We start from the raw sequence: 15,479 nt of genomic DNA, 5'->3' as shown, positions 1-15,479 counted from the left end.
CATTATTTATTCTGCTGCTCTTGCACTCCTCTTCATGACGCTCCTGCCTTTGTCTCTCTGCTCATGCAAACTAATGGATTGTTCTGGGGATTTTTTTTAATTGCCAGTTAACTGGAAGCTCTCTTGTGTGCCAAAGGATTTTTCCACCAGACACCTGAGGCCAGATGTATGAACGAGGCGTAAGCACAAAGACACAATCACACCTCATCTCCCGCTCAAAAGCTGGTAGATTTAATCTTTATCTCCATTCATTTAATAATAATTTAATGTATTTAATGAAGTGCTCACCTCATGTGTACACTTGGTCTGTTTCACTGACAGATCTCACGTCCACAGTGCTTCAGACTGGTGAAGCAGCCACGTGTCCACACGGCTGAGTCCTGAATCCACACAGGTGAATACATCTGGTCCCTGGTGTTGGTGTAATATAACCTGGAAGTTAAACCAGAACACCATCTCATAGGTTGTAGGTAGATTTACCGTGCAGAGAATGCAAAGGGCATTTACTCAAATGAAAAGCTCTTTCCTCATGACAGCAGCTTGTTACTGTGTGATTGGCTGTCTGCTGGTCCCTGGGAGGACAGAAGTATAAGCCATGGGTACTTTTTCTACTGACAGTGTCACTGTGGATCAGCCCCCCTCCCTGGCTGTGTCTGTCAGCCTGGGGGGTTCCCACATGTCTGTTAGTGGTTCGCAGGCGTGATCGCCCCAAAACACAGAAACAAGCCAGAAAGTGACGTAGCCTTTAAAGCTGTTCTATTATTATTGTTATTTATTGCTTTCTTTGCAAATTTGTAGTATTATTATTATTATTCCTGCTCATTAGCAAATGTTCCTCTGCCCTGCTAAACTGCAGTGCATTCTGGGGAACGCTGTTCATTTTGGATCATCCCATGTAAACATGCTTGAGAATAAGAATTCAGCTGTGAATCCCCCCCCCCCCCCCCCCCCCCCCTTTGAAAGCATGCCTCCGTAGTTTGACTGCATCCCACAGGAAGCACCAGTGTGAGTGAGGTTAGAAATCAGTGTTAGATTGGTTTATTATCGCTTGTGTTTGGACATGAATAAAGCAGCTTCATGACCGTCAGACACCTGAGTGCTCCGACTCCACAGCAGCAACTCTGCACAGCGTTTCTACACACACACACAAATAAAAACTCAAAGCTCTTATCAAAATATATTTTATTCTGGACTTCTGTTTCACTGACCTGACTTAAATGAGAACAGATCGATGTGATGCGGGTTGCAGAAAAAAAGACAAAACATAAAGGCTTTGAGACCCCTTGGGAGAGACGCTGCTGGGCCGACATGATGCTCTGCCGTGGCACTCGGCCACTTTGGCCACGCTCGTCCAGACAAAGTGTGGCACAGACCAAACAGTAGCATGAACACATCAGAGGAGGTTTTCTTAACTGTCAGCTCAAGTGCTTCAAATACACAGAAGAAAAACCATCGAGATCGTACTCATGACTCCATGAATCCATTAGTAAAAATCTCCAATTTATTCCAGGGGGTACAGGAGAAAATAAAGCTGACTTGTTGTTGTACAAACGTTTCTCAGGAGCAGACGTGCTCTGCAGGCAGAAGTTAAACCTCTGAGTGAAGCCAGACTTGAATCTTTAGGTCAAATTCAAATTAAATCTCGGCCAATATGGGAGGAGATTGTTCACTTGCCTCTTCGCTGTGTGTCAGTCCGCAGATAAATATTCTGTTTTGGCTCCGAGGTTTAACTTAAGCATGGAATCATATTTGTGTCTTACCTATCAGTGTGCAGTGAGGCATTCTGGGCACAGACAGAAAGTTCACGCATAAAGTCTATTTTAGTGACCGATGATCAGATTGGAGACACAGCAGCCAATTAGAAATGGCCTACTTCAGTTACCCGTTTGGCTGGAAAGGAAGCACACGGGTGATTAATGAGCACACAGGCACACCTGAGGATGCGGAGCAGGAGAGACGCTGTGGGGGGGGGGGGGGGGCAGGTACAAACACACACTGAGTCACTGAGCAGAGAAGATGTTTTCTCTACAAAATGTTATCAATTGTGGAAAAAAGTCTCTTTCTGAGCTCCTAATGTCCCATCGTGCACCGACAGTTTAGACACAAATGTAACTCCATATTTAAAGTAACCAGATTAGATCTGCTTCCAGGGCAAGTCTCTCCACTAAACATCTGCATGACTCCCAACTGTAACAGTGAAAAAAAGGGGAACCAGAAAAATCCCCTTAAGTCTTGGCTTGATTGAAAAATTACAATTTTATTCAATTTAAATAGTTCTGTTGTTTTTTTAGTGTGTCAGCCAAGAGGAGTTTCAGGAGAAAGTCATTTTCTGGGACAAAACTTCCCAAAAAGATTCAAGCCAAAGAAAAAGTAAAACATTTCTTTATTAAAACATAGACAAATTTAGTGGTGATTTGCTCCTGGAAAAACTCTTCCCAGGCAAGGTGCCTTCAGAATGACAGCTCAGCTCAGTGAGCCTTACATTACACGGTCAACCTTTACTATCTGCAATAGCATCAAAGTAACAAAAGAAAGTCTTTAAAATTTATAGAACATGTAAATTAACACTGCCAATAAATCATCAGTTCACATTGTCAAATCTACAAAGAAATTACAAAAATGTAACTTTAAATTTGTCTTTAAAAGAGTATAAAACGTCTCGTCAGTAAGGAGCCTCCGAATAAAACGGGAGCAGGATTTTGGTGGCAAAGAACCGAGAATGACGTCAGAGGGCAGATGGGTTCAAACTCACTGAAGGTGCTGCCTGATGTCTCTTTCACCCTTTTTAACTCACCACCACTGTCATGACATTTGACCTTTAGCTACTGCGGCTGGTTTGTCATTAACTGCGGCGTAGTTATCCTCCCACAGTATGGCAAGCAGCTGGTGATAAAAATAGGACAAAAAAAGGACCAAAAAAAAGTGCCCTGATATTGCTCTACTGTTGGACTTGAATCTGCCGGGGGGGTGGGGGGGGGTCAGCCAGTAGGATTCAGCAGCAGCAAAAACACAAGCGTCAGTGGCTGCATCCACAGGCATGAGGCTGCAGTCTGTCTCCTACCGACACCCACAGGACCCTGGAGGCTGTGATTTAACAGTACCAAGACTTCGGCAGATTCAAATTTGACGAGTGGAAGTGTCGGAGGCAGAGCTGCTGTGTTTGAATTAAACCTTCAACAGAGCAGAGCCGAGAGCACAGGCTTCCCACGGGTGGGGGGGGGGAGGGGGGGTTGCCTCATTTGAATGGTGGAGACAAAACTTTGGTGAAAATCCAGTTTAAAAGATATCAGAGGCCGGCTGGCTTAATGCAGCCAGGCTGAGGCTGTGTGCCCGGTCGCTCCCTGCATTAGGACGCATGCCTGGTTTATTTGACTGGTGGACTGTCAGTGGGACGCTCTGAAGGTTTCCCACATTGGAATATAAAAACTTACTTCAATATAAAAAGCCACTTCCTGTGAACAATCACACATTGGTAGGTGGGAAAGTGACAGTCGTGCAAGTCTACGCCTGTCACTGCTGACGCACTCAGTCTTCCTGTGAAGTCCAAGAGTGGACATGAAACACATGAAACAGCCTTCCGGTCTGCTCTGTAGCAACATTAATGAGGGGCGAATCTCAGACGCAGTCCAACTGTCTTACACGCTGCGTTCACTTCTCCATCATTCAGACTCTTACAAAACGATGCTGAGCCTCTGAATCTGATTCAGAGTCGCTGATATCTGGAGCTTCTGACAGCTGCAACACTTAGTGAAAATGGCCTCAAAATGGCCGCAGAGCCGCTGCTGCTGGTTAACTACTAAGAGTTTGTTAACTAGTGGAAAGTCTACGCACTGGTTAGGAACAACACCAAGAGCTCGTGTGGAATAGAGTGTGAACGCTCCCTAGTGGACATAACAGAAAACCATCTTTGTGTGAACGCAGCAACAGAGCTGAGCTCTCCACTCCGTAGTGTCTCTGACATCATCTCTGCCTCCAGAGCCGCCGACAAGCTGCAGACACCAACACCGGCAGCGAGGAGCTCGGCTCCACCCTTCAGCTCGCTTAGTGTCCGATGACTGGAGGATGAGTCGCATTAGAAACGTTTGATAACGTACACAGTTACTGCATAAAGGAAACAACTGCTGGAATCCTACTGGCTGAGTACAGTCTGTCATCTGAAATGGGGCCTGGCTAACTGCTGCATTACGTAAAGTCACAACAGCCTGGAACATTCAGACAAATGGAGGTCAGCTTCTTGCCAAATGAAACTTCATTTCTTAAAAAAAACAGACGGGTAACTGCTATGGCCGAATAGTCCACAGAGAGAGAGAGAATTGTGGGTAAAAACCATCTAGATCGAATAGTGCACAGTGGAGCTGTTCTTAAAGCATCTAGATGTACATCATCTGTGTGGATGTCCGGGGGGGGGGGATCCAGAGTGTAGCCTCTGGAGAAGACGACACATGAATTACTGCATTTAGAGCATTGTGAGGTTAACCGTATGAGCCCGTCACAACGGCAGACACCACGAGTGAAACACAGGACCCGAGCCTTTAGGTCTGCCACATCCTGACCAAGAATGAGTGAGTGAGTGGACGTGTCCGAGCAGGTTTGTATGTATGTACTGCCCTGACCAGCCCTGCCCCCTCCTCCCCCAAGGATAAAAAATATAAAAACATTGAAACAAGAGATCGGAAATTTAAAAAAAACTAAGTGCCATCCTATCGTATGGTGGAGAAGTTGATATGTCTGCACAATGAGATCCAACTAGTAACAAAGATCAACACTTTTATCATTGTTTTTCATTTTGATGACGATGAGCATGGTTTAAAGATCAAAAAACAAAATAGCTTCCAAATTTTGGTACATATACGGATCTGTAACTTTTTTTTGTCTGTCAGTTTTTTCTTTTTTTCCACTGCGTCCCTTCTGCATCTCTGGAAGAGTCTGCACAGATAGAGAGGGGCGCTTCCATCCGCCCGTTCGTCCGTCCGTCCGTCCGTCCGTCCATCCGTCCGTTCATCCCCGCGTCTGGACCTGCTGTGTCGGGTGCTTGCTTCCTGTTCCTGTTTCCTGCTTCCTGTCTGTCGGTGGGCGGGGCCGTAAGCGTGAGCAGTACGCAGGGCAGGCAGGGACAGTCATTTGGCTATGTACACATTCATGGTCGGTCCATGGCTTCCAACAAACAGCAGCACTATTTCCGAAGGTCTAGTACACACACCTGGACAGAGGGAGAGAGGACAGCAGGTGTGTAGGACGGACAGACAACCATCACAGTCAGAGCTACAGACCAGTGGATGTGCGTCCTCGGTACACTTACAGATCCGTCTGATGCGCTGGCTCCCACTTTGTCTCCTGCTGCATTCCAGCAAACCTCAAAGATTCCCCCCGTCCCTCTGTAACTGTGGACTAAAGCGCCCGTCTGCAGCACGAGGGACACAAGCGGAGGGTGAGGGCAGGGAGTTTCCACAAAAAACACACACTACTTCAAGATTTTCTTTGTTTTTCTATTGTGACCAATAACTGGTGTAGAGCAAAGACACTTTCAGCTGCAGTAATTCATGTCTTTGGCCACTTGGGGGCAGTAATCTTCTATGTGCAGCCAGTCACTAACTTTATCCAGACGACTGCTGCTGCAAACAAGGTGGACGACCAATACTGAAACAACGCAGGGTGTCTATGAGCGGCCCCACTACACCAGAGGTCAACTGGTGCATGTGTTTCTATCACACACTGGTCTCTTCCTACCTGTGTATTCCAGATGTGCACGCATTTGTCAAATGAGCCACTGGCCAGATGCCGACCATCGGGGCTGAACGCCACGCTGTAGACGGGCTCCTGGTGTTTAGTCAGTGTGTGGATGCAGATGCCTCTCTCCACGTCCCAGAGACGAACCGTGGAGTCGAACGATGCGCTGTGGAGGCAGAGGGAGGACAGGCGGGGTTACGGAGCTGCTGCACTCTGACCTCTCTGAGACATGTGGTCCACAGACCGAATTTGAATACGTGAACAATTGCTTTATTTCGGCGTCACTTCTGCCGAGCTGATCCGGTGATTTCTAAGTTTCTGTTTAGTGATAAAATGTTTGCAGATGGAATAAAACACTGAACAGAATGAAAACACATTTTCCACTGTGTGTAATGTGTGCTCTAGCCGACCTCTGTGCACAGACCACCAGCTGGACGGAATAGAAGAACAAACGGCGGCTCATGTCAGCGGCTGAACAGAGCTCTACACGTCAGTTTTTACAGTATGGCGTTACACACAGCCATTGCAGAGATATCAGTAAAAGGATGAAGTGATTGACGTGACCTCAGAGGGTTAAAGACATTTTGCTTCTCTGCTGCACTCAGTTCAAAAGCTGAGAGCACAAACTGTCAGACTGAGTGTAACTCAAACCTCAGTGTGTTCATGTGCTCCAGCTCAGCATCAAAACACTGCACACTGTCCCACATGCACCCTTCAGCTCCGTGGGCAGGAACACATCCTACAGGAGATCATTCACAAATGGCTGCCCAAAGAAACTAGCTTAGTCTCTCTTTATTCACTGCAGGGCAGGAAAATCAAATAAAGCTAACTACATTTATTTTGATTTCGTTAGCATTCTGGGCCACACACCCCGTGTGGGATGCCAGAATGTCCTAATTCTCCCCGTGTTTGGACTGCAGCATGTTTTCTCTCGTTTTTAGATCAAGAGTCTTCTCCAAGACAGGCTTGGAGCTTTGAGACTTGTTAGCGTCTTATTAGCCGTCCTGAGAGAAGCACATCATGCCGTTCATGTCCGGACTGCACAAATATGTTGTGTTCTGCTAACTAAAGGGCCAGAGTGTGCTTCTTTCCTTCTAGTGTCACTGCTGACGCTGCGTTGTCTCTGACACCCACCTGGCTAGCATGAGGTTAGCGCTGGGGTTGTTGGTTCCAGGGCCGGTGGGACTCCATTTGATGGTGTAGATTTCTTTACTATGGGCCTGCAGGTCGTGGACACACGCGTCCTGCTTCATACTCCAAATCTGAAACAAACAAAAAATCAGCAACGCCAAGTTTAAGGGCCAGTGAGAAGGACATGATTACTGTCTCAGTGCTGTGAGCTCAGGACAGCTGTGGTGATCATAACATGTCCAATGTTTCACCTTCAGCGTCATGTCGTCGGAGCAGGAGGCTAGCAGGTTCCCTGTGGGATCCCACTTGATTGCATTTACTTCATTCTGGAGGGAGAGAAGAGAGTGAGGGGGGGCAGGCACTCAGACAGAGTCCCTGATCGGTGTCAATATACAGTGTGTGTGTGTGTGTGTATGTGCTGTTCATATTAACCCCAGTCTGGCCTAAGTATCTAATATTAGATATAATATTCACATGAACAGCTACAGTATACTACTAATACCAACACTTTGATCTCCTTTGGGTGCTTTAGACCCCCCAACAGTTAGCAGTTCATAATGACGATGTGTAACCACACACACACACCACTTACTGTGTGTCCCTGGAATGTTTTAATAGGTCTGTCCTGTCCCAGTTTACAGACGTGGATGCACATGTCTGTACTGCAGGAGGCGAACGTGTTGTTGCTCTGCCAGTCCACGTCTAATGCTGGAGCTGTGGGAGACAGAGGGACGGATCATCGCCTGATGATTCTGAAGATATTTCAGCTGAGTAAGTGTTGTACGTCACAAGCAGAGAGGCTTTGGTACCTGAGTGGAAGGGAAACTGTTGTTTGGCTTCTCCTGTGTGGGCGTCCCATATGATTGTTGTCTGTTAGGACATGGACATCAACAGTTAGAGTTGACTACGCTGTGATCCACTCACCAACAGTCACGTGAACAACTGTGCGACAAGTCATTCTTTAAGTGGACCCCTGAGAACAGATGTACCTTGTCTACTCCTGCACTCAGGATAAAGTTGCCTTTTTTATTCCACTTGAGAGCGAAGATGGGACCTTTGTGTTGGCCAAGTGTACTGGCCAGGTTCCCTGTGGAGTCGAGCACACAGGAAGTGTCGTTAAGTATCACACATGGAACAACAACAACAGACTGTCAGCACCAGAACACAGACAACACACCGGCACGCACACATGCCTCTAGGTGGCAGTGCTGTCAAGGACTGCCTGCCGTGGCACACACAGATATATACACAGAACATTCTCCAGACATAACTAGGGCACAGATGTTATTAGGGTTTCCATGGCAACACTGATTTCCTAATATTTGTATAGAAATACACTTTTAATAATTAAAAAATGAATTCATGTCTAAATCCGGGTTTCCCCGGAGCTCATGTTTAATGAATCAAAGCCATCTCACCATCCTTCGTCCATATTCTGGCAAAGCCGTCATAGGAGCCCGTTGCTAACAGCGTGCCCTCGCTCTGTCAGAGAGAGAGAGAGAGAGAGAGAGAGAACAGGTGTAACATGTCTGAGATGGTTGGTACGAGGAGGCCTGTCTGGAACCCTTTACAGACGCACGTTATCTATTGCAGTTGCAGGATTTGCCTTCCAGAGTCCAGGCTGTACGGGTGTTTGCTGGGATTCAGCTGCTATTCTAAGAGACGCCTGTGTCTTCCATCAGCGTGGACGCTCTCCAGGAAATTTTTGCCTCTGCGCTTGGCTCAGGTTTACAATCCATTGGCTGAACTAAAGGAAAATTCCACTCTCTGATCCTCTGTTAGATATCATCAACAGTTGTGTTCAGAGTGCTCTGGGGTTCCTCTGTGATGAGGCGTTTGTTGTGATCTGCCGCCTGGTGTGTACGGGGCTGTGCGTGCAGTACATGGAAATCCTCAGACAACAATGATACTAAAACCATGAGAACCAGGCAGTCGTTCTGACCGTGAAGTAGCAGGATGACATATGAAACAGCACCTTGACATTCAAGTATTTCCACCATTCCTTTGACCTGGTCCCATATTTTGAATTAATGCAGTGTGTGTGTGTGTGTGTGTGTGTGTGTGTGTGTGTGTGTGTGTGTGTGTGTGTGTGTGCTTACATTCCAGTCTAGCGAGGTGACGTCTTTGTTGCTGGGGACGTCCTGTCCTCCCTCTCGTATGCAGTGTCTCAGCACCAGCTGTGTGGAGCTGCTCGTACTGTTCTCGCTCAGGTTCCAAATACGCGCCGTCGAGTCACCAGACCTGAGAAACACAGACACGTTTCTGATGGTTCTCACTCTGAGCCTTCAAGCTGGTCACAGGCGGCACATAAACCATGTTTTCAGAGGAAACAGGGTCGTCCTTCAGCTGTCAAGTTCATTCACTGGTGGGTAAGTGAACATCAGCACAATGGATGCATTTGGAAATCTGAACGCATAAACACATGTGATCGGCACTGTGTGATAAATGTCTAAAATGTCCAAAGACTCTGGCCTGCTAGCATGGAGCCAGCTTTGGTTTGAGCAGAGGGAGGAGGGTGACTAACCCTGATGCCAGCAGATCGCTGACCGGGTTCCAGGCACAGATGAAGACCTCCGACTCGTGGCCCCTCAAGACCATGGCCTTGTTCTGAGGGATCTCCACATCTCCGTCCACCTCCATCAGGTCTGCGTGGTTGTCTAAGGGTGGGATGGGTGACACACAGCGAGGCAGGATGTCAAGTTAACAAGCCGGGAATCTCCAGAAAAGACACAGTCAGCAACCTTTTAATTACCGACCGTCTGAGAGTGATCTGCCCTCAGTGTTCTTTAAGAGCCCCGATATACACGTAAAGTCACATTCTACTCAGAACATCGACATTATTATAACTACAATTCTTGAGCTCAGTGAAGAATCTCATTTCCACCAGTAAATACGCTGCTCAAACAGTAAGAAGCCATCACCACTGCTGGTGTCACTCACTAGCTAAGGCATGGGCTCCGTTCTCCTCCCCGTTGGCAGTATTCTCTCCGTTCTTGGCGTTGCCGGCGATGCTGCCTCCAGTGGCCGATGCCGGTGCTGAAGCGGCAGCCTGCTGCTGGGCCATTTTGTCCCGGTAGGCCTGCTGCCTCGTCTGAACGACGTCGGGCATCACCGCGTCAATCAGGGACAGAGACTCAATGGGCCGCCCGTCGAATAATGTGCCGTCCTGTGGGAGACATTTAGCATTTAGAAAGGAGGAGAGGAGAGGAGAGGAGAGGAGAGGAGAGGAGAGGAGAGGAGAGGTTCTAGTATGTTGTTGTGTCCCACCTCATTGATGCTGACTTCAGCCTCGACGTACTGCAGGCCCTTCTGGATGATGCTGATGAGGGCAGCAGGGGGAACCAGAGCACCATTGATGTTGGACTGGCTGATGTGACTCTCTATGCCAAATGTGAACGCTGAGTGGGAGAACCCTGGAGAGGAGAACAGAGGGGGAGGAAGGGGGGAGGGGTATTCTGAACGTTGTAGAAAACATTATTTCCCACATGATTTATTTCAGAAATACACTTTGTGTTTTCTCCACTGCCATAAACCATCTTTGTCCTCACACACCACTGCTCCTACTTCCACGTTTCCTTCACAGGTTGCAACTGACTGTATGGTGACCCAGCGTAGAGATTTCATGGGATGCTCAACATCAGAACATTCAGTGTGTTTGAAATTATTTGCTTCACTGGCGCAGTGAGAGGCTCTAATATATGCGTGGTGTTTGTAATGACGCTTAAATCATTTCGAGGGGCCGTGTGTTTACATTAGTTCTCTGACTGACGTGACCCTGCTTAGACACGTTTGTTTTAGTCGCAAATGTAATTCAGAGGCCCTGAAAAGCCACGTTCAGTTTGGCAGTGTGAGTGCAGGGTCTGTATGTTGAACTGTGAAGACAAATTTCACCACAACTACACCAACTGTGTCTATGAAACACCAACACTCGTGTCTCACAGTCTGCCCACTGCTTTTGTTTCGTGCTCCATTTTTGTGTTTGAAAGAAGGATGGAACGACACAACCGTGACAGGAGTTTTGAATTCAAATGAGCCATCTGTGCCTTACAGAGTATGTTATTATGTAAGAAAGATGATGTGAGCCACAGGACGGTGAGTTTCAGACAGGACACCTTTCAGCGGCACACAGTAGACCGGTGCCAGCTGAGCTGAGCCCTCTGGCAGCTCCTCTGCACTGATCCTCAGCTACATAAAAGGTTACTGTCACACCTTCACATCCCTCCCACAAAGGGCAGGAAGGAGAGCATCAGGCCCCTGTGAAGTATATTTACAGACTCATTTTAACTGCTCACCCAAACTTCTTTCTGACAGCTCCATTAATCCCATCTATCAGTGATTAAAATGACCGCCCAAACTCATTCTGACTGAGTGACAAGAGCTGTACACACACACACACACACACACACACACACACACAGCGTTCCTTATCTGCCTGCTCTATACAGTTGCATGTGTGTGTGTGCGTACGTGTGTGTGTGTGTGTGTGTGTGGTTTCATTCTCCCACAAACAACTTCTCTTCACTAGATGAGCCTTTCCATACAACACGCAGACCCACAGCCACGGTGTTGTGTATACACAGTGACCATGTTGACCTAACAAACTAACAGTCTGTTGGATATACTAACATCGTGGAGGCCTACAGTACATACATGAAGACAGGAGATACAAACATATATACAGCGGCGGGATGAATATGAGGATACCTGACTCCTGTAGGTATCTGTAGACCAGGAAGTTGACCTCATCACTGCTAATGCTCATCTTTACTCCTGTTACACCATGAGGTCAGCACGCACACACCAAGCCTAGAAAACAGAGAGAGATTCGTCAGTGAAGGGGAACACTGCACATGAAGCATGAATACAAGAAGAAGCCTAAAATGAAGACGTTCTAAAAGCTTTTTGAATCCCGGCCGTATACAAAAGTATCTAAGTGACTGTGGAGATGGAAACAACTGTTAGCCTAGACCGTGCCAAGGTTTCCCCCTCCTGTTGAAGGACTTCTTCAGTTTGCCCGTCCGAGCACGTGTCAGGGGCCCATGACTCCATGTCGCTGTCATGACTGGACCAACCAACTAAAAAGGTTGAGAACCACAACTTTGAAAGCTCACTGAGAGCCAGAGAGCTGCTTCCAAATAAGGACCAGCCCAAAGCCCATTTCCCCTGAGAATAATCCGCCATGTAATGCCTGGGGCTCCCCCACTCTGCAGTCCTCTCTCCCAGGAGGAGGGGACTTTCTGTGCATTTAATGGTATTTAAGTGGATGAAACACTCTCCTGGGTACTGTGGGCTCTAGGTTACATTTCATTTACCAGGATGTAAGATTTCCGCCATCTGGCACAGCAAAACATGTAGACATGACCTGTGGCCTCAACACTGCAGAATGTCAAACCCAGGAGGGGGCAGGGAGAAGTCAGGATCAGACTGTATTAACAATTGTCTCACTCCTCGGCACACAGCAGATTTCACACAATCTCATACATGTTCCACAGGTAAGCAGAGGAGCTGAAGAGATCAATGTTTAATGACAACCAGAGGGGGAACCGGTCACTGCAGCAGCAAACAGGATCCAGTTACACAACACACATGGCTCTGAGGACCCGTGTGTCTACTGCTGGGCCCACTGACAATTTCTGCTAATCCTGTGTAGTGGAGCTGCCACAACAACAACAGACTCCACACTGGAGACGGAGGCAGCGCTCTCACAGCCAGTTGCATCACCTTCACAGGAGAATAAGGCTGCCCTGGCTGTGCCGTTTGGGGAGCTGTCTGCGACCCAGGAGGCGAGAAACAACTCTGTGGCCGAGACAGCAGAAGAGGTGGTGATGTTCTCTGGCATGGTGGCTCAGCGACACTTAACTGTGCCTGGATCCCGTCTCTCTCTAGAGAGGACAGTTTTCATAGAGACGACTGTCTAAGGGTCAGTTACACAGCAAGTAGATAGAATAATGCGAACCTCCTCAGAGGATTCCAGCTCAGAGGTATCTTTATCATTATTACAAACACTGCTGCAACACTTTGTGACATTCAGATGAGCCTTTGCTACAGCCCCATGAACACGTTCTGTACATGAAATTAGGCCTATTATTAAATCACATGCAGCTGCAGTCGGGCTGCTTTCACTTCCAATCTCCAGTTCAACCGCAAACATTTCAGCTGCAGACTAACTTTAAACCATGCCACGCCCCTGCACTTTGAGGTTGGAGTGTGTTTATGATGCAAACCTCTGACAGCCACTGTTGAAAACACAGAAGGGTGGCAATAAATGTCTTCTTTTATTTCTTCCTCAGTACCAGTTAATTAAGGCAGACTGGACTGGCTCTGATACTGGTCACATTTATACTTCTCTAGTTACACATACAAACAGCTGCAAACTGTCCTGAAGTGCAGGGACACTGTTGTAGTTGCTGTTGAAAGTGTGTTCATTTAATGCTGTAGTTTGTGGTGCTGCATTATTGGGTGTTTTATATTTTTAATCATCTCTTTAAAAGAGGTGGACAAAATATTAGAGACAGCCATTTAAAAATGATGCAGTCAAATACAAAATCACAACTACAGCCTTAAAAATAGCCATGAGTACGTGTCTTTAATGCCACACCTTGGTAACACATCAACACATCTGACCAAATTCATGACAAGAAACTAAGAGCACAAGTCTGCTGGACACATTGTATTTGTGCGGAGTAGTGGAGATGGTTCTGAAGCAACATTACAGCTGAGCTGGCAACTGTTTGAGGCAGAATTCACAGAATCACCACTAAAACTTTATCTATTTTAGACTATACTTATCCACCATAACTATGCAACCTCATGGCATTCCTCTTACTGTTCACGGTGGGCGGGAAAAAACAGCCAAGAAAAAGTCATTGAGTCATTTTGGGCTTGTGGACAAACTGTGGCAGCTTACCTTCTTGTTATGTTGTACATAAAAACAGCATTGTGACGGTAAATTGTTACCAGACTAGAAAATGATGAGACAGGCAGCGGGGTCTCTCTCTGGGCTGCCAGTTAACCAGCTCAAAAGGTACAGAGGGTCACTACACGCTGGAACAGTGTGTGTGTAGCTTGTAACAAGCATAAATCAGCCAATGCAGTGGATTTGTGTACTGTAATTTAAAAGCAACCACATCCACCATACACAGACATGCAACTTGTATTACAGCATGTCTGCACAGCCCGCGTAGCTAAAGCAGAACATTAGCAGAGCAGCTTCAGCCCTCCGTCTGTGTCCACAGGACACATAGGACACTGCAGGTCTCCTGCCTTTTAGCGGCACCCGGAGCCCAACACACAATCACTGTAGTGTTCAGGAGAAAATGGACGTACAAATGTAGAATTAAAGCGCTTCAAAAAGGCTAGAGAGGCACTAAACAAGTACAATCCATTGTGCAGCTGGGGGTGTCACTGCCAAATTTAATTGTACACAGTGAGTTTCTTGTCTTCTTAAGACAACTAAAGAGTCAAATGCAGCAAGATTATTTCAGCCTGTTTCTGTTGAATTAACTGCTGTCTTGCACAACAGAAGTTGTTCTTGTTTTGAGAAAAATAAATCTTAGAGGCCGAATCACACTCTGATATTAATGTAGACATTAGTCAAGACAAATTTCCATAGCAATACATTTTATTTTGATGATGTGTCACAGTGCATTTAGGCTGTGAAGCATGCAGGGATTTATGTGAAACAAGCACAGCAGCTAATTTGATCAAAACAGGGGGGCCGAGTATCCGGTCGAGTAGCCTGCTGTTGGGTTTGGTTCACATGAAAACCTGCAGAATGTTGAGTCACCGATCACTAAGACCCTCTGCTCAAATCCCATCTGACAGCAGTGGTGCCCGGGGAGGACCACAGGTTTGTAAACAGACAGCTGGAGTTCCCTCCCCCACCATGGCACTGCAGTGGCGCTGTGGAGCCACCATCTGCAGCCAGGATCCTCTGTGTTGACAGTGTGGGAGAGCAGAGGGGGGATGGGAGACGAGATGGGAATCTCTTGTCTCTGCATTTCTCCTCGCTCTCCCCCTCCCTCCCTTTCTCCCCTTGTGACGACAGGCAAACTGGTCTTTACAGTAAATCTTAAGTCACAGCTCAAGGGGGGGGGGCAATTAAATGGCCTACATGCAGCATGTGCCCTGTTTCCTAACCATGATGTGTTACAGAGAAAGCAACACAGAATTCATATTGATGAGAGGGGGAGGGTCTGTCCCTCACAATATGAAATCAATATCACTGAGTAAATCACATTTGCCTTGGGTTATCAGCTGCATACATAATTCATTAAGTCAAACACAGGGTAATGAAACATCCAATCAAAGGCTTTAGCTCACTCAAGAGATGTGATACACATTTAACACTTTATCAATGCACATGCTACTTCCTGTCACAGCACATTTAATATGTATCAATCAAATATTCTTCTAATCCTGCTTGTTCTCTTTGTTAAAAGACAGATGTGGTAACATGCACAACTGGGCCTAACATTCTGCCATCAGCATGCACGTAGTGACGCTGTGTGACGCCCCCTGATATTTACTTTTTGAAACACAGATTATGGCCTGGGCTTTAGAAACAACACCACACTCAGCCTGCTTATCAAAACCACCTTTAACATCGCTCAGGAAGTCAG

At 46.9% G+C, this 15,479-nt stretch overlaps 1 protein-coding gene across 1 annotated transcript in view; it reads right to left on the bottom strand.

Moving 5' to 3' along the window:
- Positions 1 to 4,629: 4,629 nt before the first annotated feature.
- The window catches only part of tbl1xr1a (TBL1X/Y related 1a), a 30,857-nt gene continuing 20,007 nt past the window's right edge, over positions 4,630 to 15,479 (bottom strand). Inside the window, exons 3-16 of the mRNA XM_070831996.1 lie at positions 11,563 to 11,664; positions 10,126 to 10,271; positions 9,799 to 10,024; positions 9,383 to 9,515; positions 8,958 to 9,099; positions 8,277 to 8,340; positions 7,848 to 7,945; positions 7,668 to 7,728; positions 7,451 to 7,572; positions 7,110 to 7,184; positions 6,862 to 6,989; positions 5,728 to 5,893; positions 5,300 to 5,401; positions 4,630 to 5,200 (exon numbers count right to left, since the gene is read on the bottom strand). Coding sequence (XP_070688097.1) covers positions 5,174 to 5,200; positions 5,300 to 5,401; positions 5,728 to 5,893; positions 6,862 to 6,989; positions 7,110 to 7,184; positions 7,451 to 7,572; positions 7,668 to 7,728; positions 7,848 to 7,945; positions 8,277 to 8,340; positions 8,958 to 9,099; positions 9,383 to 9,515; positions 9,799 to 10,024; positions 10,126 to 10,271; positions 11,563 to 11,620 — 1,548 coding nt within the window. The 5' untranslated portion in view covers positions 11,621 to 11,664 and the 3' untranslated portion in view covers positions 4,630 to 5,173. The remainder of the gene's footprint in view (positions 5,201 to 5,299; positions 5,402 to 5,727; positions 5,894 to 6,861; positions 6,990 to 7,109; positions 7,185 to 7,450; positions 7,573 to 7,667; positions 7,729 to 7,847; positions 7,946 to 8,276; positions 8,341 to 8,957; positions 9,100 to 9,382; positions 9,516 to 9,798; positions 10,025 to 10,125; positions 10,272 to 11,562; positions 11,665 to 15,479) is intronic.

This window comes from Pempheris klunzingeri, chromosome 6, assembly GCF_042242105.1.
Source record: "Pempheris klunzingeri isolate RE-2024b chromosome 6, fPemKlu1.hap1, whole genome shotgun sequence".
Classification (NCBI taxonomy): Eukaryota; Metazoa; Chordata; class Actinopteri; order Acropomatiformes; family Pempheridae; genus Pempheris; species Pempheris klunzingeri.
The sequence above is the reverse complement of the archived record's forward strand: the minus strand, read 5'-3'. Positions and strand labels throughout refer to the sequence as shown.